Raw genomic sequence first — 24,290 nt, forward strand, 5'->3', positions numbered from 1 at the left:
TTTCCCTAAAATGTGAAGCAGATCTTTTAGACTTCTTCCTACCATTTGTTGAAGAGTTCTTCTGTCACCCAGGGCACTTATACATGTGATGTAGTTTTAGTCCTTGGGGTTGCATTCTATGCCACCTAAATTGAAATGGTGAGTTTTTAATTGAAACAGTGGATATTATTTTTTTGTCACTGTACATATGTTATTGTCATGGTGGCCACAGGCGCCTGATTGAAGGAAGAAGTGGCGAGGGCCCGGATCCTTTTTTTTTTTTTTTTTTTTTGGAGGAGCCTGCACGCCTCTTCCATGGCTGGGGTCCATTAATCTGTCAGCTTAATCTCTCACTCCCCAGCTGTGGGAAAGGTAGGTAGGCTCTGCAGAAAAAAAATGAATCGGGCCCCTTACCACTTCTGTCTTCAGCAGGCTCCTGTGTCTCGCAGGACACCTGGGGCCACCTGGAAATGGGTTGGTTTGCCCCTGGGGCAGCGCAGGAAGGTAGCAGAAGGGTGGCTGGGTGTGCTGGCAGTTGGAGAAGGCAGTGTGGACAGTGCACAGGGCGCTGGAAGCACATGCACACTCGAGAAAGCTAGTAGCCCACCTGGGCAGCCCCATGCTCCATCTGCACCTTCTTCTCTGGCCTCCAGCACACCCAGCTGTCCTCCTGCTGTTTCCCCGCACTGCCCCAGGGGCAAGCCAACTCATTCCCAGGATGCTCTAGATATCCTGCCAGCCACAGGAGCCTGCTGAAGGCAGAAATGGTGAGGGGCCCTCTCCTGCAGCCCGGGGGCAAGCTGACTAATGGCTGCAATGTTCTAAGTTGCAATGCTGCAAACTAAACTACACTGGGATGTAGCTTAATTTGCAACAATGCAAACTCATTTAAAACTCCCCAAACTTGCGTACATGTAATGTGTAATGTCATTAAACCACACAAATGGAAATTGTCACATGCACTTCATAACATTGTTATGTGCACAAACGCTCCCAAATTCTATTACCAGCACTATCATTAAGCCTCTGTTGCCTCTGTATTATTTTGGACAAGTTACTTCAGGTAAATTTTTCATCTAAGTCACTTAAGAACTTAAGTCATTTTTGAAAATAGTACTATGGTACCCACAAGCCACAAAGGAGTTATGCTCCTAAATGCCTATGTCACTCTTTAAAATATTACCTCTTACATCTCTGTATTTCTGCTTCCTCTTCCACCTCTGTTAGATTAACTCTTTCAGGAGGGGTTTATTGTGTACTGACTTAAAACTATCCAAATAGCATGTCCAAAGTGACCTGTTACCATAACTTTTACTGTTATTTATAACTATTTGCAAGTCAAGACAGAACAACTCAAGGACTAACTGTTAGGATTGTGTCTGGTAAACAAGCAGCACTTAAGACTAGAAATTAATTGGCCAAAATGGATATATTGTAAATCAGGCCTACTTGGTGGAAAAAAATGTGAGAATAAATTAAGGTATTCTTTAGTCTTTTGGGGGGGGGGGGGGCGTTCCTAGTTTTACACACACCAGGAGGGTAGTAAAAATAGCAAGCTTTACCAACATGACTGTCATACCTCATGATCCATCCTGGTGCCTCTGGGCCTTTATCACGGATCAGGTTGATAATCTGACCAGACTGTATGCTGGGGTAGACCTAGATCAGCAGTTCTGAACCTTTTTCAGTCAATGTAGCTCTTGGTCTCAGAGTGAGACTTCACATACCCCCTTTCAATGGGAAATTATTTTTTTAGGCCCTTCGACCTGTGTTAGACAAGGTATGAAATATATGTCATGACCCGCCATATGAGGCTTCTGATGAGCCCCTGGGAGTACATGTACCCCCAGTTCAGAACCACTGACCTAGATTATAACAGTCCCTCCACTGACTTCAGGAAAGCTTTGAACCAGGTATATCATAAAAGGTGTGTCCTTCAGTCATCTCCTCCCTCATTTTCATTTCCTTACCACCTTAATTCTTCCTTCTGTGTCTCTGTTTTGCCTTCTGTTTAAATAAAGTATCTGGCTAGCCAGTCAAGACTGTATCTTTTGCAATATGATTGAGAGCCAGAAAAGGCAGCTGAAAACAGTGTAATAATTACCCTACTTAGAGTACAAGTTTGCCAAGTCTCCCAGTGGTTAACAAGAGCAAGTGCTCAGACTGTCTTTGTCTAGCAGCAAGGCTGTAAGAGCCAGCACCAGAAGCAGAAGCTGTACTTTTTGTCTTTGATGTTCTTTCCTTTCTCCTTCTGTGGGTCTGTCTTGTTCTGTCTTCAAGGAAGCTGGATTAGATTTCCTCAACAAGAACAATCACCACACCAGCCCTTTTCAACTAACGTCTTTTTCCCCACTGAAAACAGTTATTGCAAAAAGGCTGCCAAACAGGGAATTTTCTTCAAAAAAAACAAATTGAAGGAAACCAAAAGGCTTATTTAATACTGTAAATTTCAAATGTTTTAATTATTTTTCTTCTTTTCCTCTATCTTTAATAAGGAACATTTTTGTGGTAGCACAGGCTGAGGTCTCTGTACTCAAAATGCCAAACATGTTTTCCTGTTGTACAGAGAACTGTTAATATCTTTGCCCCCTCCATCCCCCCTCCCCCCAGACCATTTACTCCACTGAAATTAAGGTAACTGGACAGTCTCTAGTATTCAGTCTGGTGTAAGCTTGGTCTCTGTTGGGGCTCTCCAGAACTAGTGCACCAAAAATAATTAAAAATTAGGAACAGCAGAAAAATGAAACAAAGATTGTCAAAATAGGAGGCTATATAACAAGAATACAGGTCAACCCGTTAGCAGGTTGTGTATGGAGAAAGTACACTTACAGCATTAAGCCCACATAGTTGGTAGCAGCCCATGGTGACGACCACGGTAATGATCTGCCAGCGCACAGAGCGGTTTCTCAGAAGCTGCAGGACGGACACTAACTGAACGTTTCTGTGTAGTCGACTTTCCGCTAACACTTCTTCTACCTCATAAGACACATCGGCTTTTCCAAGGAAGGTCCGAAATGCTGCAAATATATAGTCATGTGCATTAGAAAGCCATTTAATAGCTTATGCAAAACAAAAAAAGCTTTACAGGCAGATATGGCTGTAACAGAGTTTGGCTGTAGACCAGTAATACCCAACCTTTCGGCACCATAGGGCTGACAAGTGGTTTGGGGTCAGTCTGTAGGTTGGATTCTCATGGAGTCAGTGTGTGGAGTTGGTCTGTGGGTGTGATTTAGCACACCAGCCTGACCCTATATACCAAATCCAACCACATGCTGGCCTGAGCCCTTGTGCTGGTTCTGTCCATTTGCTGGCCCAATGCTGCATTCTTGGTCTGGCTGCAAAGTGACCTAGGTTGAGCTCTAATGTTTTCTACCTCATGTGTCAGATGATCATTTATAGCGTCTGACAAACTAGACTGTAGCCTATGGAAACTCATGCCTCACAACAGCATAAGAGGAAAGGCTAGAAATAAAGACATACAAATGAAAGGGTAGAACTTATAAATCCCATTGTTTAGATTATCCTTTTGAATGAGTTGGGCTATAAGGTACCACTCTGCCCTGTCTTCTTCCTTATTTAGTGTTTCATATAAAATCCCCAGTAAAATATGTTACACGCAGTTACAAAAGTGCAAAAACAGTGGAGGGTGCTAACTGGGTGGGAATGTAACCAAGGCTTCAGAGGTGATTCTGAACTCAACTTGGCAATGCAGACACGGCTTCCGGATTTCTGGCCCAAGCTCAGTTCCCCACCGGCTGGAAGCTGCAGAGTGAAGAAAGTGATTGCAGCACAAGCACAGCTCCCAGCTTCCTGGCCTGGGAACACGTGCCGCCTTCTGCCACTGATGTGTTGTTACTCACCCATGACAGACTACAGCCAGGTTGTTCCAGCCCGTGGCTTGTAAAGATTGCTAGCCACTATCACACAGAATTATCCAAAACAAGCAGTATTTTCCTAATTCTCATGACCAGAGTGCTGGATATCAGATACACACCGCTTTCCTTATGTAAGTGCAAGCAGAGGATTTATTGCACTACCTTTTCATGGTGAATGTGCTCTCACACCATTGCTAGAAGCTGTTAATCACTTTTCAAAGAACTCATACTTCTAAAGTGAACGTGGTATAAATTGGTGATATTTTCATTAACATGTCAAGGACACATCCTGGGGCTTGGCCTCATAACTGGTATTTAAATGTTCAAAATCTTAGAATGATTTCTGCTACAGAGAAACAAATGCATTATGCAAGTTCCTACAACCAGGCACTCGTGCACACTGTGGGATGCCTGTCTCAGAAACAATTTTTTACTCAGTGGGCCTCTTAAAATTACTCCTTTTAAAGGAAATAATAGTGGTGATTTTTTATTGAGAAGAAAAGTGATAAAACTGCTTTAATTTTACTAAAAAGCCCAGAGTATTTTTGGCTTACCCACAGCTGTGTCCAGTATTATCTAAAAACGTTCAGCATTCACAGCCAATCTTTTATACTACAAATAGTACTCATTGCTTAATGAAGCAATGGACTGGATACTCTCCAACAGCTCTTCAAATGGCATAAATCCATTAAGGACTGACATTCCTGAACTGTAGCATTATTAGTAAATAAATACACCAAATGGTGGCATAAAGACACGTTAGCACACCAAAGAAAAAAAAGAACTGGGTGAGAAGCAAAAAAGAGTACCAAATAATATCAATGATTCAAGATCTATAGTGACTACCAATTACATTCTCAGTGGTATTAAAGTTATGAGCCAAACTTTTCAGACCCAACTAGCAATTCATTTTTGCATGCCCTAATTGCAAACACCTTTCAGGGGTGACTGAAGATGAAGCTACTCAGGTCAGGAACCTTAAGATGGTGGCTCCTGAAATCCTTAGTCATTTTTTTAAATTTTGGTCACTAGCTTTAGGGTGTGGAGCTGAAATGAAGTACTGTGTTCAGTTTTTGGAGCCACATTTTGAGAAGGATCTGAACTGGAGAAAATACAGAAGAGTAACAAAGCTGAGGAGGAGTTTGAAAAGCAAACCATATCAAGCAAGGTTAAAGGAGCTTGAATTGCTTCATCAGGAGAAAAAGCAGATTGAGGGATGACATGATTATAGGTCTAATATATTGCCATAAAGATCTTTGAAGCAGCTTCTTCCCAGCTGCTTAGGATAGAATGAGAAACAATGGTTTTCAAAGGCAGATTGATATTAAAACCTCACAAAAAGCTTCCTAAATATCAGAGCAGCTAGCTATTAGAACAAACTGCCCTGGGAAATTATAGATTCTCCTTCACCGGAGGATTTTAAGAAAAGGCTGGATAGGCATCTGTCAGGAATGGTTTGATCTATCAGGCAAAATCTGCTTTAGTGCAGGGGAGCTGAACTGGATGACCATTGAGGTCTTTCCAGCCCTATGATTTGAAATCCTTAATTGCTCTGACAACTGGTTTACACAAGAGATAATTTCTTAAAGTGTCATTTAGAAGAAAGGAGGCTGGTAGCCAGGCCTTTACAAAGAGAAGATCATTTACTGGGGAACTCAGCTTTTCCCTTGCCTTAACGCAGACCAGATTTAAACACACATTTCTACTACAATTCATTCAGGTAAATGATTTCTCAGAGTCCCAGCTTATTTGAGATTGAGGCCAAGCAGGTGAGTTTTTGTCTTGTGTCAACATTTAATTACTATTAATGACATTCTAAATACTTGTGTTTGTAGAACTTGAGGTACATATGTATGACAAATTCTAAAATCTACCATATAAATATAATATGGATAGATTTGGCTACCATTTTTATAGTATCTTCTTCATTATTAGGAAGATTAGTTATGAAAAACAAGTCAAGAAAATAATAATTTATGACACAGCAAAGAGCTTTACTTTTAAACAGTCCCAATGTTTTAAGCATCTGTTTTATAGTGTAAATCAGGTCAATGCACAATTTTCTTTATTTTTCCTGTCCTCAGAATGTGCAACATCCCTGCAGGGTGCACGGTCAAAAACTCAGTTGCATTCAAGTGAAAATTAAACAATCAGTCCAATCTACATATTGAGATGTGCCATATTTCTAGGAGGAGGTAAAAAATGCCAGTACAAAAATGATTGATAATTACAAAATAGATAAAAAATATTAATTTTTTTCTTTCCCTCCTGCAGTTACAACTAGAGATATAATTGCCAGTAGGATAACTTCACAAACACTGGAAGTTTCAACAGATCACTGAATTATAACAAATTGTTTTAATGCACAGTTCATAGCCAGCCACACTAAATGTTTTGGAAAGCATAAAATAATTTTCTTTGTACTCAACGCTTACCCTTGCATTTCTAATTTCCTTCTCTTTCTATATAACTTTATGTATCAGCATAACTTGTTAGGGTTTCTCAAGTTTGTTTGAATAAGGAAGAGACAGGAGGACTCTTCCAGGAGCTGTGGTAGGAAGCTCTGATATGTACATTATTTAAACTCACCAAGATAGGCAATGATCCTGAACTAGCAGAGAGAGTGTACTACCCAACCAATTATATATGTTATGTCTGATTTTATTAACTTTATTTTTTAATTTGTGCTGTTGGCACAAGTGCAGTAACAATTTTTGTTCTCAAAAAAAGGATAAGCCATTTGACTCTTAACCTTTACTGGAACAGTTACTTTTCCATCTGTGACTGGTCATGTCTCTATGAAACATTTTATTTACAGGTCATTTTCCTGTTGGGGATAATGGCTGAAAAGGGAGTCTCCCATCTTTTATTTTGTTTATCTGGGTCTCTTACCTCTCTTTGATGATAATTTGCCAGAGATGCTTCTCACAAAATGCTGATATATCACTCATTCAGAAGAAATGGAGGGCTCTAATGATTAGGGGTGATGTAGAAATTCAGACAGGATCACTGTTTGGCTAACAGAAGTGCTTTATTTTGCATAGCCATGGGAGAACAGCAAGAGGCAGCTGATGCTCAACGAAAGTAAAAAACAGGCTGCTTTATATACTGATAAATTACATACAGGTCAACCAGACCCCCCGCACCAGGCTCTTGGCAGTCTGACAGTGACTCATCTTGGTATCTGGCAGAGCCGAGTGAGTTTTCTCAAGCTGTCTCCTGACAAACTTACCCTGAAGGCCGCTGTGCTGTTCTCACTCGGCCTTTATCCATATCACATCTCCTCCCCATCTTCCCCCCATCCTGACCTGACACGTATACACTCCTTTCAGTACTTTTCTATTCCTCATCAGGTGACAGCATATGGAAACTTTAAATTCTAGACAGCTGGTTCTAATTAATTTTCATTGATTTCATAGACACTAGGGCTTGAAGGGACCTCGGAAGATCACCGAGTCCAGCCCCCTGCCCAAAGGGCAGGAAGTCAGCTGGGGTCATAGGATCCCAAGAAGATAAGCATCCAATTTGTTCCTGAAGATGTTCAATGTGGGTGCTTGAACCACCTCCGATGGCAAGCTATTTCAGACCTTGGGGGCTCAGACAGTAAAGAAATTCTCCTTATGTCCAGCCTGAAACAGTCTTGTAGTAGTTTATAACCGTTCGACCTCATCATCCCTTGGAGGGCTCTCGTGGACAAATGTTCCCCAGGTACTGGTGGTCACCCCCGATAAACTTATAGGTGGCCATCAGGTCACCCCTGAGCCTGTGTTTTTCCAATATCCACATCATTAACGAAGATGTTGAACAATATGGGTCCAAAGACCGAGCCTTGGGGGACCCCATTGGTTACACGGCACCACGATAAATGACTTCCGTCAATTACCACCCTCTGGGTCCGACCACGGAGCCAGTTCCCCAGCCAGCGGATCGTGGTGGACCCAAGGCCATAATTGGCCAGATTTGCCAAGAGGTGATCATGGAATATCAGATCGAAGGCTTTTTTGAAGTCAAGATATATGACATCAATCTCTTCTCCCTTGTCCAGGTGATAGGTCACCTGGTCGTAGAAGGAAATGAGATTGGTCAAGCAAGACCTACATGCAACAAACCCGTGCTGGCTATCCCTTAGGATGTTGGTGTTGGCCCATCCATTAAGGATGGCCTCTTTAATAAACTTTTCTAAGATCTTCCCCAGGATAGAAGTCAGGCTGATGGGCCTATAGTTAGCCGGATCCACTTTCCTCTCTTTCTTGAAGATAGGCACCACACTGGCCTTCTTCCAGTCTTCGGGCACTACACCAGAGTGCCAGGAGTTTTCAAAGATCCATGCCAGAAGCTGGGCTATGATATTCGCCAGTTCCTTGAGCACCCTGAGGTGTAGATTGTCAGGGCTGGCTGACTTGAAGGTATCCAGCCTCTCAAGGTGTTCCTTCATGAGGACAGCATTAATGGACGGCAGAGCATCTCTCTCACCCAGACCTCTCTGTCCCATAGTGGGCATGGGCGTCCCATGGGACTGATGAAAGATAGATGCAAAGTACCCATTTAATAGGTTGGCTTTTTCCTGGGCATCAGTTGTCTCATCTGGTTCAGCAGGGGTCCAATGTTGCCCTTGCTTTTTCTCCGGCTCCCCACATATCTAAAAAAGGACTTTTTATTGTCCTTGATGTTTAAAGCTACTTGGAGTTCAGTTGGAGCCTTAGCTTTCCTGGTTTGCTCCCTGCAGGACCAGACCAGTGCAGAATATTCCTCCTTGGAGGTGAATCCCATCCTCCATCCTTTGTAAGCCTTTCTTTATAGCCTCAGGAGGTCTGCTAGATCCCTAGAGAGCCGGGGGGGTTGCTGTGCCCTCTTGTTGCCTTTCCTCTGAGATGGAACAGACATAGTTTGTGCACTGAGGATCGCTCCCTTGAGAAGTAACCACTCTTCCTGAACTCCCCTCCCCCTGGGGTCATGGTCCCCTAGGGCCTCACTGAAAAGCCTCCTGAGCTTGTCTAAGTCGGTTTCCCTGAAGCCAAGGACTTCCATGTTGCTGACTGACTTGCCAGCTTTACAGTGGATGGTGAAGGTGATCAGCTTGTAGTTGCTGTCGCCCAGCTTTCCATTGATCACTAGGTCGCCAATTAGGTCATCCCCAGTAGCTAGTACCAGGTCGAGCAATGCTTTACCTCGCATTGGCCTGTAGACTTCTTGAGTCAGGTAGAGGTCATCCATGCACAAGAGGAAGCTTTGTGACCGCTTGGATTTTGCTGAGTGATCATCCCGTGAGATGTCTGGGTAACTGAAGTCACCCACGACAACCATGGTCGTGGAGCATGCGGCTGCAGCCAGTTCCCGGGCAAACTCCTGGTCAAGCTCTTGACTTTGGGTGGGAGGTCTGTAGTAGACTCCCACTGTTGTGTCTCCTGTGCCATGTTCCCCACGGATTTTAACTCAGAGCATCTCCAGTCATCCACCCTGGTTGCCAACATCAGCTTGCAGGGATGCGTAGCTTTCCTTAACATAGAGAGCTACACCCCTGTCCCTTTTATCTACTTGATCCCTCCTGTACAGGATATAGCCATCTATACTCCAGTAATGGGTGGAGTCCCACCAGGTCCCTGTTATCCCTATGACATCATAATTATTTGCATTAAGCAGGAGGACGAGTTCCTCCTGTTCATTTCCCAAGCTCCTGGCATTTGGGTACAGGCAGGCAAGTGTCCCCTTGGGGGCTCTTTCCTTGCCCACAGATTGTACCAGGGCTGAGGCAGGGGTGGGCTCCCTTAAGTGCTTTGGCCGTCTGGCTTTGCAATGGTTGCTCAGCGGGCCAGCACAGGAGGTAGTCCCCCCCGTCTCCCAGTGGGCTTAGTTTAAAGCCCAGTGGACCAGGTCAGCCAGTTTGGCTGAGAAAAGCCTCCTCCCCAGTGGAGAGAGGTGGAGGCCATCTCTTCCCAGCAGCTCATTACCTGTCTTGCCAAAGAGCAGGCTGTGGTCATGGAAGCCAAAGCCTTCTCGATGACACCAGCACTGCAGTCTTTGGTTAACTACCTGGATCCTCCTCTTCCTCCTCAGCCCATACTCCGTGACTGGGAGGATTGAAGAGAACACCACCTGTGCCCCCAGACCTTTTAGCCCTGCTCCCAAATCCCTGTAGCACCTCATGACCAGGCTGGGAACACTCCGAGCTGTGTCATTGGTGCCCACATGAATAAGGAGCATGGGATAGTGGTCTGTGGGCTGGAGGAGCTTAGGGATCTTCTCTGCAATGTCTCGGATGTGGGCCCCCAGGAAGCAGCAGACTTCCCAGGCTAAGGGGTCGGGGAGGCAGACTACCTCCTCAGTCCCCCTCAGGATGGAGTCTCCCACAACAAACACGTTTTGTCTTGGGGAGAATGGGGGCAGTAGTTGCAGTTAAGCCTGTGTTGCCTGTGGGAGCTGGCAACTCAGCAGTCTCTGCTGGGGCTGCAAGAGTTTCGTACCTGTTGCTAAGCTCCGGCAGGGCAGGGGCCTTGGTGCGGCAGGCCTTAGGACCACCTTGGTCCATCCCCCTGACTGGGAATGGGAAGTCCCGGAGTCCTCCCTTGTCCTGGAGGGAGACCGTGGAATTAATTCAGTGAAGAAAAAAAGTTTTTGATATAGCATCAGTGGCCTGTGTGCAATGAATCAGAACCCCAAATTAAGTTCTTAAAAACATGCTCCATTGAGGCAGTTCAGATTGGCAGAAACAGAGATAGCCAAAATTGCTAAATACTTTGCCCACAGAAAACCTTGGCTGTAAACATTTCCCCAGTTGTGGAGGAAAGAGCCATTACTTTAGAGAAGGAGAATGCTGTTGTGCAGCAGAGCAGATGGGAGATGGTGCAGAGAGTTTTGAGGGAGAAACAAAAGGAACATAGTAAGAAATGGGAAACAGAGGTAACAGTACAGATGTTACAAGCTCAGATCTTCAAAAGATAATGAGTGCCCAAGTTTTTATTATTGTCTGACTAGTTTTATTTCGTTGGTATTTGTGAAATAACAATTGCCCATCAAGAAAGACATGGGGGTGGCGGGGCAGGCAGGGACAGAAGCCTGTGTCCGGCCCCCCTCCTCTCCCCTGCTCAACTTCAGGGCTGTGCTGGTCCCTCCCCACCTTGCTGCCATTGCAGGGCAGGGCCAGGCCCGGCGGCCCCCTCCCACTTGTTTCCATTTTGACAGGGCCTGCCCCCACACCATTGTGGGGCTAAGCCCTGCGCCCCCCACTCTGCTGCTGTTTTTGGGGACAGGCTTGCTTCTTCTCCTGTCTGCCCGGCCCACTTTCACCTGCCTCCCTTCCCTGTGAATGATGGGGGGCCACCTCCAGGGAGCAAGGCAGGGTCCCCTGTGTCCCCACCATCATGGCAGCGCTCCACCATGCCACTACCTCTTGTCTGAATGCTGTATTTGCACTCTGATTGGTTGTTTCCATCAACCAATCAGAGTGCAAATAAAGCATTATGGACAGACAAACAGACAGACTACAGCTTTTATAATATTAGAATATTTTGTACCTCTTGGAGGGAAGGTGCTATGTGCAAAATCTAAACGAATTATTCTTAAATACATTTTGTTTAATATTTAGTTCCTCTTAAATGTGATACCAGACATACAGGATTCATCATTATGTATTCATTAAGGACTCTGACTGTACAGCAAATTCCACAGAAATTCATCCAATTTCACAGCTTTTGAATCTGGAATGTAATGATGCCATTAACCAGTAACCAAAAGAATAATTTGGACGGACTTTGTTAAATCGGATTTACATAACAATTAAACTTGTAGCAAGAAATTAATCATTTGAAGGAGCAGAGAATAATTAATACACAAAAAAAACTGGGCAAAGATTAAAAATAAATTTGAGATCTTTTTATTTGGATTTACTAACTATACTTACGGTGAAAACTAAGAGAGCCGACTCATTCAATGCTCCTTGCACACACATGGACAAACATGGCCTCATGCTTCCACGTTTGCACCCCAGCCAATATGGTTTACTAGTTTCATTAAGAAGTTTCCATATACAACTCTAAACAACAGCCATACAATACTTTATTTTATAGTAACAAAAATTTAGAAAGCCTTCAGTGAAATATGATGAAGCACAAGCAACGAAAAGGTAAAAAATAATATTGCCTAAACCCAGAGCAAATTGTAACTCCATTTATGTCATCTGATTTGCAGCCATTTCTCATCATATAATTTGGCTTAAAGATTTTTGCCATCCAAGTTTCTTCAGCATATTAAACAAAATCAGCTCAAAACCCTCCTTTTAAAATCCACTTATTGTTATAATTCTTACAAAGCATACTGAGCAGGCTAAAGCACAGAAGAATTTTTGTCCTACTCTGAAAGTACTTGCTTGTAATGCTCCTTTGATAGCTGTGGGTGTTTTAATGTATGACTGATACTGTTAGAGAATCAGCTTTCACATGTTACCAGCAGGTGCTATTGTGACATGATACAGAAAGTTATTTGACATTTAACATGCAGCAATATTATTTTTCTTTTGCAAGCTGGGATGCCCATTTAATTCCTTTACTCATTTATATGATATGCTCTTACAACTATATCGAAATCTATGATTTGGCAAGGCCTCCTTTTTTCCCAATTTGTGAAAGCATGCTTAGGGACGTATCACACATTCATAGATACCCATTACACCTAGACCATAATAAATCTGTGGAATGTTAAGCAGGATTAAAGTTAGAACATGTTGTGAGCACTCACATGTTGAAGGTTAATACTGTTTCTTAGCTGCACAGCTCTGATTTGACAGTAGAGGTCTGGTAAGCAGGTCAGGAGCTAGGACACACTGGGTGTGTACCTATGTACTAACTTTCTAACAGTTGAGTCAACTTAATTTTTTTAAGTTGACTTAACCGTCAGAGAGTACACATATATGTGCAGCAGAGTCTACTTAAATGCAGTGCAAGATAATACACCTTTGAGACTGCCACCACGTCAAGGAGCTGCACATACGTATGCTCTAATGTTGCTTAAGTCAATTTAGTTAACTTGGCTTATTGTAAGTAGACTTAAGATATGTGTCTACACCCATAGGCTTTTTCCCTAGTCTTAGTGAACAGGTGGGAGAGAGGGGGATTGCAGCATGAAGCAGCCCAGAGATGGGAGGCAGAGAAGTATGGAGGCTGTGGCATCCCTCCACAGGCCTCCTTGGTTTCTTTTAAAATCCTGTATGGCTATGTACAGCATTTTATGTCAAGGTTAATTTAAAGCATTTTTACTGGAAATGAAATAAAAGAAAAGAAAAAAATAAAGACTCCCTCATCTGTTAACGAATTGTGGGTTGTGGGAGAACACAGGGAGCTCCCTAGCCAACCCCAGGCAAATGGTCCTATGTTTGCCTGCTCTAATGAGTCTACTGGGGGGCTGGGATCAGTCGGGGGGGTGGTGCAGAAATCATGGAAGACAGTAGGGGGGCTGCTGAGACATTGGAGGCTATGCATTCCCATCCTGGCCAGGGTCAGGGGAGTAAAAGGGGGCTGGTGAGTGCCAAGTCCCCAGGCCAAGCTGAATTCACGCAGCTGGCCTTCCAAGCCTAGGACTTCCTTCCCCTGCAGCACAGCTCCTGTGGGGAAGGCAACACACATTTCAGTGCCTGAAGTTTCTCTCCTGTGCTGGACAGTCCCAGCAGGGAAGCCAGCTGGCTCTAACATGTAGGGCTTCCCTCCCGTGCCCAGGGAGCGCAGGGGCTGTGCACAAGTAGCAGGGAGGGCCAGTGATACAGGCAGCCCAAGGGAGAGTGCACCCCTCATTGCGAAGTGCAGTGCTAGCCGGAGCTGCGCCCCACTGGGCACCTGTGCACTGAGCACTGTGTCTGCTGATGCACCGTGGGGGGAGTGTAGAGGGTTCCCACACCCCTGCACCTTCCCTTGCACACCCACACCCTGCCACCACTACCCCCCACACAACAGCCACACCCTCAACCCCTCACACACCCACATCCCACCACACCCCCCCCACCATGCACACACCACACCATATACAAAACTAAGAATTTATTTTTGAATTATTATGTAACTACCTCTATATATACTATGCAAACACAAATCATGACAAAATATTTTCTGTAATAAAATTAAAATATATTATAGTAGGTGTTTGACCTTTAGCATATGATTTGGGTTTTTTTCTGGTTCTAAGATGGCAACCTTCCCTCCCAAAAGGAGTATTTCCAGAGAGCAAGGGGAAGGACTTCCAGTGGCAAAGGTCAGGGGTTGGGGTAGGACTTCTGACCCCAAGATAGCAATCAGGCAGGCAAGGCAACTGCTAAGGGGCAGGACTACTCATACAGCCCTTGACAGGTCACCAAGACTCTTTAAGCAGCCATCCAGCTGAAATAATTGCCCACCTCTCTTATAATATCTGACTGTTATGAAGAGAAATCAAAGCAGTATCTTATATTTTGTATTAAGTTTATGCTTTTTTATGGCTCACTTTTCTGTGGCTTCTATTTGCACACAATATCTTATTGTTCTACTCTTTTCTGTTTTTCCTTGATATCTATTGATCAGATCTTTCCATATCCTGTTACCTATCCTGCATTTGAACTGTCCTGCTATACTCAGAGATGTCAGTCTACATTTATACTGACATCAGAGGAGATAATTGGACCAACTGTCCTTACGTGGTTATTGGTTCACAACAGCATAAAAAGAAAGGGTACAAGGAAAGGCAGAAAAATGGCGGGGTAGAACTAGTTGATCCCATTGTCTACATTATCCTTTTGGATTTATGCTACTGTAAAATAATCTGGAAGATTCACTTTATCCTCCTTGTTATAAACTTTAAAATAGCCTTTTAAAATGTATTTTCCAAAGACTTATGCATTCAAATGTCTTAAATACTTCATCTCTTTCACAGACCAGCTTTTACATAATACTATGATGAGACAAAATCCACAGCAAAACTTATAACATTATATAGGATGACTTGATTTAGTAGGAAAAAGGCTTTCAACATACATTTCTGAAGTTAATATATTCTGTGAAGATAAGATTGTATAAGAACATAAGAACTTCCATTTACTGGGTCAGGCCATTGGTCCATCTTGCATGTGAAACATCACAGTGACAGAGAGAGGATGCTGAAAAGAACAGTCAACAGGGTACAACCAGGGTTTTGTCCAATCCCTTTCTGAGTCTGGCTAAGCTGTCAGCAACCACAACATCTTTTGGCAGTGAGTTCCAGACTTTAAATCCACGCTGTGTGAAAAAGAACTTCCTTTTGTTAGTTTTAAACTTACTACATACTAGGTTCATGTTGTGACCCCTAGTTCTTGTATTGAGAGAGACAGTAAATGTTTTCACTCCATCTGAGCCTTCAAGAGGCCGAGAAGCGATTACTAAATCCTTAATGACATTCTCTTCACCATAAGTATTTTGTAAACTCTTATCATGTCCCCCTCAAGAATCTCTTTTCTAAACTGAACAGATGTAACCTCTTTGGATGGCTTCATATGAAAGTCCCCCAACGCCACTGTTCATCTTTGTTGCCCTTCTCTGTGCCTTCTCTACATTTTTGAGATATGGGGACCAGAACTGGGCACAGTATTCAAGGTATGGACACACCATGGATTTATAAATGGGCATAATGATATTCTCCATTTTATAAGATTTAATGGTATAAGACTCCTGCATTAGAAAAGCTTCTAAATTTAAAAGTGTAGTCTCTTTGACTGCCCATCTATCACTTTTTTGACTCAAGAAAGCTATTTCCAGTAAGTTGGTTACTAAAACTTATTTCAACTACTAAGTCATTGGCAACTGGGTGTTGATATCACTGCTTTTATGATTACAGGTTTGCCTTCCACTTCAAAATCTTCCTTTATTTTGCCAACCACATCCTTTATTGCCAGATTACCAATAAACTCGTTCTCAGAATACGTATGTAAAAAGTGCTGTTGAGCCATTATAAGCACTGATCATTGCAATTAAATAAAGCCCAAACTTTATGCCAGCTTGTTAAAGAATCTTTCTGTTAAATTTGCATCAAATTTTGTCTAGTATGTTCTGGTCTTGGGAATCTACAGTTTTGTTTTCCTTTTAAAGCAGCAGAATTACCAAATTCAACCCTTGTTCTACATGAGAAAACACAGTCACTATGAACATCTTATGAACATGATGGGTCACACAGGTCTTTTGTAACAGTCTACAATATAGCCTTAAGAGTCTGCGGCATCCAGTAGAGTCCTAAAGGACAGAAACTGCTAAGCTAGATGATGAATTATAGTTTTATATTTTTAGGTGTTAATATGAAGGCAGAGGCAGCTCCAAAGTGTAACTAACAACTGGGAAGTGATCAGGTGTCAGATTTTGGGGTCAGAATCTGGACAGAGTGCCAGCATGGGTCTAGGCATTATTTACCTGCTTCATGCACGTGCATAGCTCTTAATTCACCCTCTACAAAGTAGTGAATTTCAGCTCTGGGAAATCATTCTCATCAAAAGCCAGGCCAAGGAATGGCCCCGTTTGGTTTGCATTTTTTTATGCATTTTCTCTCCGCTTACTACTCTGTTTACTACTCATAAAACTGCATCAAAGAAAATGCGGAGAGTTTTGCCCAGGTCTAACAGCGTGACACAACACAACATATACTAAAAACATCCAAATCCAGAACACTATCAAAACAATACACTGTCCTCTGCACATACACACATCTGTCTCTAGGAAGAAGATGAAAGAGAGGATTAACCATTCATGACAGTTGTTAGTCGCATCATTAAATGCACTGATGGAAAATATTACTATAGTGGCAGGATATCATACATAAAAAGGAAAACAATGTATAGAATAGTACTCATGCCAGAAAGAAAATTAGCTCTTGAGTTGGCTGTAAATTACTTACTACATTTAGATGATGTCTCCAGATAGTCATGTGTTCTGTTAATTCTAAAATGTCCTGATTTGGTACAAGAGCTCAACCCAGCTAAAAGGAATGCAAGAATCCATGTGCAGGTATTTTACAAATGAACCAATGTGTTTAAAAACAGCAAACCTACAGTCTTGAGCAGAAAGCCAAGGATTCTTCCCTTTGACAACCCAAATTATGATAGCCGCAAAATTCTATTTTAATCACCATGGAAACGGGAATGTAATAACTGTGAAATAATCAGCTCTTTAAGTCACAGATTAACAACAACACAAAGCACACATGTAACACATTTTTTCCAATATAGTGCCTATAGTCATCTTCAGAAGAAAATAGCCACTGAACGTGATTCATTTTCAAAACAATGCTTTATAATGCAGTTTTGAAAGTTACTACAATATCCTAATCCATAATTAACTTGTCAAGCTCTTTTTTAGACCTTATTTAAAACTCTCAGCTTGTTTTAAACCTCTCCGCAGAACTATTCCAGCTTGGTTCAGGGTATGTACAACCATTCTACTGAACCACTGGAAGTCTAGTGGTTTTGTTTCTCTGGTTGGAAAACTCACCCAGTAGAGCATTGTACAAGCATTTGAGGGTTTAGTGAGTGCTACACAAACAACCTACCTTGCCAATGGGCCACAGCCAAAGGGCTCCCATGCACACATCCCATTGTGCTTTGTGGGTTCCTCTGGCTCCTGAAACTACCAAGAGCAGCCGAGTGCAAAGGGCAGCCCTGATTGGCAGGCATGTGCGTGCTCCCCAGCAAACTCCTGTTCACAGTCCCCCCTCCCTCGCTTTCTGCAGTGAGACTTCAAGATAAAAGCTTCTCTTGTTAGTTCTTAGTCGAACTAACTTCTCCCACAGGAGCTGAGGGACCCAGGAGCAGTGCTGCCTACTACCTCCTTGTCCTCTTGCATTCCTCTCACTGGAAACTTAAGAAGATTTGTCGTGGCTGTCTTCAGGTGACCCAAGGGATGCTACTTCCTTTGCATACACTCCCACACAAGGCTCCTTACTGGTGTGTATGGCCACCAAGCCTTATGGGTCTGGCTGATCACTTTATGAGACCAAGGAAAATGAGGCCGTATTGAAAGCCATGCAGTCTGGGATGCTCTGGGATCAACTCCTGACCACCGACTAGCACTCCAGGTTCCATGAGATGAGCAGGGCCTGGTGGGAGCTGATTGTCCTGGGCAGCTGGGATGATAAACAATGACTGTAGAACTTGCACATTTGCCAGGGCACATTCATGGAGATGGTTGCTGAACTGACTCTGTATACTGAGCCACCACTTCCTGTAACTATGTCTCTTCACACATCTCCAGCCTAACCTTCCTATCTGCCTCCCATCCTCATGGTGGGGCATGGTAGAAGGAACCCTAATGCCAGTTTCTGCTAGGTAGCCTTCGCATTCTGATGAAATAAAGCCTTTATTAGTTTTTTGCAGCTGGAGGGATGCATGTTCATGGGGTCGCCTGGCTGGTCTCAGCCACTGGAAACAGTTTTTTAATCAGGGTCCAGCTGGACCCTGTCAGTGTGGGCCTATCAGTGTGGAATGCAGTCCTGGGCAGGGGAGGGGGTGCAACCATTGATGGAGTTCTGAAAGGAGATGAGAAACAAAACGAGGGCCAAAGTCACAGAGGCAAGAGAAGTGAAATCATGGCTAGGAGTCCACAGCCAGAGAGGGATGAGATCTGGGCTATGGGCTCACAGCCCAAGAGGTGTTAAATCAGAGCCAGGGGTCCACAGCCCAAGAGGGGTGAGACCTGGATCAGGGACTCACAGCTCAAGGGGAGGGGAGGCAAGACAGAGGCTGAAGCCTGGAAGCCCGGTCTGGCACAGGAAACCTAGGCTGAGAGGGGTCCAACAAGAGACAGCTTTTGCCTCAAAATGATAACTGGGGACATCTGTGAAGCATGGGTGTGGCTATAGGGGCAGAAGGAAGCCACAAATAGCCCTTAAGGCAACAGGTGCCCTGGGGGGGCATGGACAGGCCAGGAAGGCCCACCTAGTGCTTGTGGGGCAGGACTGGGACCAGCAGAGTCTGGAGGGACCTGTTGGCTGATGGACAGATGAAGGCTTGCTCTGGCAGCCTCCCTTTTTACAATTAACTAATTACATCAAGGCATGGCAAGCCAGGGAAAAGGGAACCCTGGGGCACCAAACTTGCTACAGGCACACAGTTGCATCAACATCATCTCCCTGCACCTCTGGAGTACAGTGCAGGTCTGGTGAAAGAGGCTGGGGTTTTTGGCCCCAAAGGAGACAGGAGGAGTAGTTTGTTTTATGCTTGGCTGGAATAGTGGAATCCAGCCTGAGTGATGGACTGTCTCCCTGGAGGGCAGGGGAGGGACGGACAGAGCAAAGCATGCTGGGATAGCAGAGGGCAGCATGGTGGCTCCTATCGGTATGTGCGTAAGCATTCATTTTCCCAGTAGAAACTCTACTGGGGTACTTCTACCTCACTGGAGTGGAATGATTTTTTTATGGAACCTGCCCTTTTTGTTCCAATAGAAAACTTGCTGTACACCTACGGCTTCTCCTGGAAGAACTGCAATTCCACTTGTAAAAATGCAACATTTATATGCACCCTCAGAGATCCTGACCAAGGCTTCAGACACAAGAACCTAAAAATCAGGCTCTCATGCCAATACTTAGACACTCCACAGCTTTAATTGAAATCAATAATCAATTAGAGCCATGCCCAGTGTTTCAGGAGGGAATATTCTCAGGCATGCCACACCAACCTGCTTCCACGTGCACATGCTGAACCTGGGAATGCAGCAATGAAACTGTCCTGCACAGCCAACAGATCTCAAGAGCGCTTGCAGCATATGGATGGATGGCTCAGGAAGACAAGGGTGTATTGGAGCGTCTCATCCTAAATGAATGTGGCCTAAATTTAAAGTGGGCTTACTATCTAAAGCCTATTCAAATACATAAGCATATAGCTTTAATTCAGTTACTACAGAAAAGCTTCATATTTGGTGACCTCTTTAGCAGTGAGGCTGAGCATGTATATAATGAGTGTCTGTGGAAAATGAACTAATCTTTCATCCCTCTAGATAAATCCTGCCAAGTGAAGACACAAGGGTAGTTTGGGAAAACTTTTAACACCACTGACCATGCTGTACTTATTCCATAGAAAACTAAGGAATTTCAGGTATAAAGCAAGCTTGCAGCCAATTCACTGCATAAAAAGATAATGGGAAGAGAGAATAAGCATAAAAGGACTGTTTGCTGTCATAATATTTATCAATTAAGCTATGGAAAAGCATGTATTCATTGCCAGTGTATGCCATTTTCATATAAAAATAAACGCTATAGGGAGAAAAATATATAAACCATACCTTTTTCTGCTTTGTGTATGTCATGCCTTTCAAGTAAGAGATAGCGAGGACTTTCAGGAAGGAAAGGCAAAATCCCAACTTGGATCACTGAAGGAACAATAATCACTCCAAATAAGTAAGGCCACAGAGATTCCTACAAACAGATGCAAATGTGATAGTAAAGTTTTTCCATAGTGAAACAAAGAAGAAAAACAGCTTTGAGGCAAAAGCTGTCTCTTCTGATCTAAACAGGTTAAGTAGACAGTTTAATATTTCTTCCTGTTCAATTTCATCATGGATTATTAGACAGCCTCTTAATATTGAATTAAATGGGCCACAGACAGACCCAATCACAATGCCACTCATTAGTTTAGAAAGAAGTACAATCATAGTGGCTATGCAATACTTCAATGGCTGCTGTATATCAGTCACATCCAAGTCTTTAAAAAAATATTTTGGACCACCTAATACACTTCACACCTCAGAAAATTATATAAATTATATTTGGGAAAAACATTTTAAAGCATATTTTCTATATTTCTAGTAATCAAACTTGAGGCAGGCAATAGGATATTTCTATGCTGGAGTTATGACAATGGTCTCAATCACATCATTCCTATGCCACATGTAAAATTAAGATAATACTAACTAGAGCAAATCTGTGGCTGATCAGGATTTCATGCTTGCCACTATGAGGCATACAGTAATGATTCAAAAATTCACTGACAGTATATATGAAACTCAGATTTTCCTTTGTCAAAACATCAAGAGTTTTGACTTCAGTAGACTTCAGATTTCACCCTAACCTCTACTGTTTTAACTAAAAAATACATCGCCTTTGCAGTACACGACCTATAATACAATTTAGCAGTCCCAATTCCACCCAGTAGAGAGCAAAAACATAATTGATCATTAGAGGTAAGTGGGAAATTATTTCCCCTGCCTGTCAAAACGCTCATGATTTTGAAAGCTTTCCTGTTTTGCAAAGAGAAAATATGAACCTTTTTTCAGAAAAGAGAGAGACAGAAGAAACCAAACCATAACAGTCAATCAGCGGGTGGCTAGAGCAGTGAGGGAGTTCTGCTGCCTGACCTGAATTAGAGAGAACCCAAATGTGAACTGGGTCTCCCATACCCCAAGTATATATGGCTTAATCACAGGACTACTGGTGATTCTGGAGTAGGTTTCCGTCTAGTTTCTAACTGAAATTATATATTATACACTTAATATTAATATATCAATATCACATAATGAACTATATATTCTAATATCACTACATTAACACTAATGTATTAATATTTGACATTAATATATTTTACATATTATTTATAAAAACAAATATATAATTTATATATAAAATATCATATATTATTTATAAAATATTTATTATTTAATTTATTTTATATATTTCAGCAGAGACCTACGCTGAAAATTTTGCTGAAACTAGCACATTTCAACTGACATTTCAGTTTTAACAAATAAGATTTTTTGTGGAAAAAACATCTTGGCATTCCAGCCTGCCCCAATTATAATGCTTGCTCTTCTCTTCACCTGCCTCAGGGTCACATTTTGGGATCACTCCATATAAACAGAAATCTGGGGCAAAATGATACACTAGGACTAAGACTTTAGATTATTTTAATTAAAAACATATAAATACAGGATATTATTCTTAAAATTAATAGTGTAGATAAATTTACTCTAAAAATAATTCATTTCTAAAAGAAGTGGTTCAAATAGTACATGTCTAATGCTATTATTATTTGCTTTTTGATTTCAAACCATTAATTAACAGGAGAAATAATTAGTAAAATTACCATATCCCTCCCTATGAAATAATTTATTCTGATTTTTCAGTAGGTGCCTTTATTTTTAAAACTTTAACATGGATTAAGGATTGTTTTTCTTTCGTCTCTCAAACATCATTTTTCTCCTCAGACAGAAATTTAATTCAGTATTTTACATCTATATTCCATTTCCTAGTTTATTTATAACTCTTGGGAAGAGTGGATTAGAAAAGTGCCTTAATTCTAAGAGTATGATTTTACTGAAATATGTACACTGCATTATGCATGCATGATTTTCACCAGGAGTTTGAAAAGCTATTGTATACTATTTTAATATGGACTTTCCTTAACAATAAGACTTATAATGACATAGGATGCTACACAAATTACTATGAACTGACAGCCTAAGAGCATTAAACAGTTGTAATTATTAAAGTATAATTGTTACAATCAAATAACAAATACAAATTGGTTATTTTAAGACATTTTTACAAGGGTTTCAGTGAATTTCATTAAAGATTCCCCTAAAGCAAACAAGAACAATAATATACCAGAATAAAGTCTTCTATTAAATTGCAGTTGAAAACAAAAACTAAAATAATACAAATATATTAACATTTTCCTTCCATTGCAGTAGCTTCTGAGCACCTTCATGCTATACATTGAGATCTTGGCTACAGGAAATCACCAAGGCCAAGAATTTAGCTAACTTCCTAGAAAGAGAAAAAGAATGAGAGGAAGAAACAGAGTGAGAGAGACAGACAGACAGACTGAAAGAAGGAAAGCTGGATATTTCAAGGATTAATCCATGGGTTGTCAACCAGGGGTACGCATACCCCTAGAGGTACTTGGAAAGGTCCTAGAGCAAGGGTGGGCAAAATGCAGCCTATGGGCCAGATGCGGTCCACCAGGCCATTCTATCTGGCCCATGGGGCTCCTACAAAATGTAAAAAATAAGTATTTGTCATACAGTCCTCAATGGCTTGCTAAAACTCAGTAAGTGGCCCTCCACCCAAAATAATTGCCCTCCCCTGGCCTAGAGGGTACACGTGGGCAGGCAGGGATGGATTGCCACCACCCATTACCCCGTGCCGCTGCCTCCCAGGAACAGGGCTGGGGAGAGGGCAGGGGGAGGACAAGGGCTGCAGTGTCCCTTCGCAAGTCACACAGGTGCCACCCAGCCGGCCGGACACCTCCGCTTTCCCACAGCTGGTTGCACATGCAGCTCTGTGGGTTGTTGATGGGCAGCGTGCAATTGGCCGGGTGCAAGGCCTACCAGCAGCCTGCGGAGCTGCACGTGTAACTGGCTGTGGGAAATCTGGCTGCAGTGGCAGTGGTGGTGGCAGCGTGCAAGCCCCACCCCCCCATCCAGCCACCACCACCAGAAAGGGTACATTTCTTTAAAAAGGTTGAAAACCCCTGGATTAATCAGTTATCATAATTAATGTTAAAATTTTGGAAGGGATATTAAACTGTAGTTCATCAGGACATAAGCCATACTTTAACTACCGGAAAGTAGGATGAGACCTTCTATGAGGGCAATGTATTCCACATCTGCTTACTATGGGTTTCATACATCTCCTTCTGAAGTTTCTGGCCTCTGTCACAGACAGGACACTGTATCAGATGGACTGATATCTGATCCAGTGTTATAATCTCTGTTTTTTTCTTGACCCTGATGTAAGAGCAGAAGTATAGAAGGCCATATAAGGTTTGTGGACTATAATTTAGTAATAACAGACTGAATTTTAGCAACAGAAAATGTAAGATGGCTATCAAGGAAAAATATATCCTAACGGTGAAATCTGTCAGATTGGAATAGTGTCACAGGAGAAGTGTCCAATCCGTTGAATCACTTAAAATTCAACATGACAAAGCATTTAGAACATGACAATCTACACAGGGACTGCTATATGGAAGATGCCTTATACTGGCAGAGAGATAAACAGGGTGACCTAGAAAGACCTAATTTCTATCAATACCAGGAATTCATGCAATTCAACCAGGAATTCATACTGCTGCTTATAAAAAAACTTACCAGAAGTATATTATCAGAGCAAAGTGGAAATTTTGTTCACCAACCCCAGTTCTTCTATACTAAAATCATATCTTTGTAGACACATTATGTGCATTGTGGGTGCATTCACTCTAAGGGAAACCCGGTTCTTTCATGCATAATCTGCATCCATATTATGAGAGCTAGCATACATATTTGTGTATTAGATTTAAAATTACTTTCAACATTATCTTTGACATTTGATTAACTTTGGTCATAACACTCAATATGTTTTTTGTTTAAACCTAGAAAGAGACAGCAAACCTGGGGAAAATACTATTTCATGAAAAGGATTACAATAGTTTACAGAAAGTGTAACAGGAAAATTTGAGTTTGCCTCTGAGGAACGAGACAGGAGGTGATAGTG

The 24,290-nt window shown here is 42.4% G+C and overlaps 1 protein-coding gene across 4 annotated transcripts in view; it reads right to left on the reverse strand.

Annotated features, from left to right (window-relative positions):
• Window positions 1-24,290, reverse strand: part of SLC2A9 (solute carrier family 2 member 9) — a 220,531-nt gene that overhangs the window by 78,533 nt on the left and 117,708 nt on the right. For all 4 annotated transcript variants that reach the window (XM_090035590.1, XM_090035591.1, XM_090035592.1 and 1 more), the window contains 2 exons: window positions 20,102-20,234; window positions 2,809-2,996 (listed from right to left, as the gene is read on the reverse strand). In XM_090035590.1, the coding sequence (XP_089891716.1) occupies window positions 2,809-2,996; window positions 20,102-20,234 (321 nt within the window). The remainder of the gene's footprint in view (window positions 1-2,808; window positions 2,997-20,101; window positions 20,235-24,290) is intronic.

This window comes from Crocodylus siamensis, chromosome 2 (genome assembly GCF_052110815.1).
Source record: "Crocodylus siamensis isolate JL-2025a chromosome 2, ASM5211081v1, whole genome shotgun sequence".
Taxonomy (NCBI): domain Eukaryota; kingdom Metazoa; phylum Chordata; order Crocodylia; family Crocodylidae; genus Crocodylus; species Crocodylus siamensis.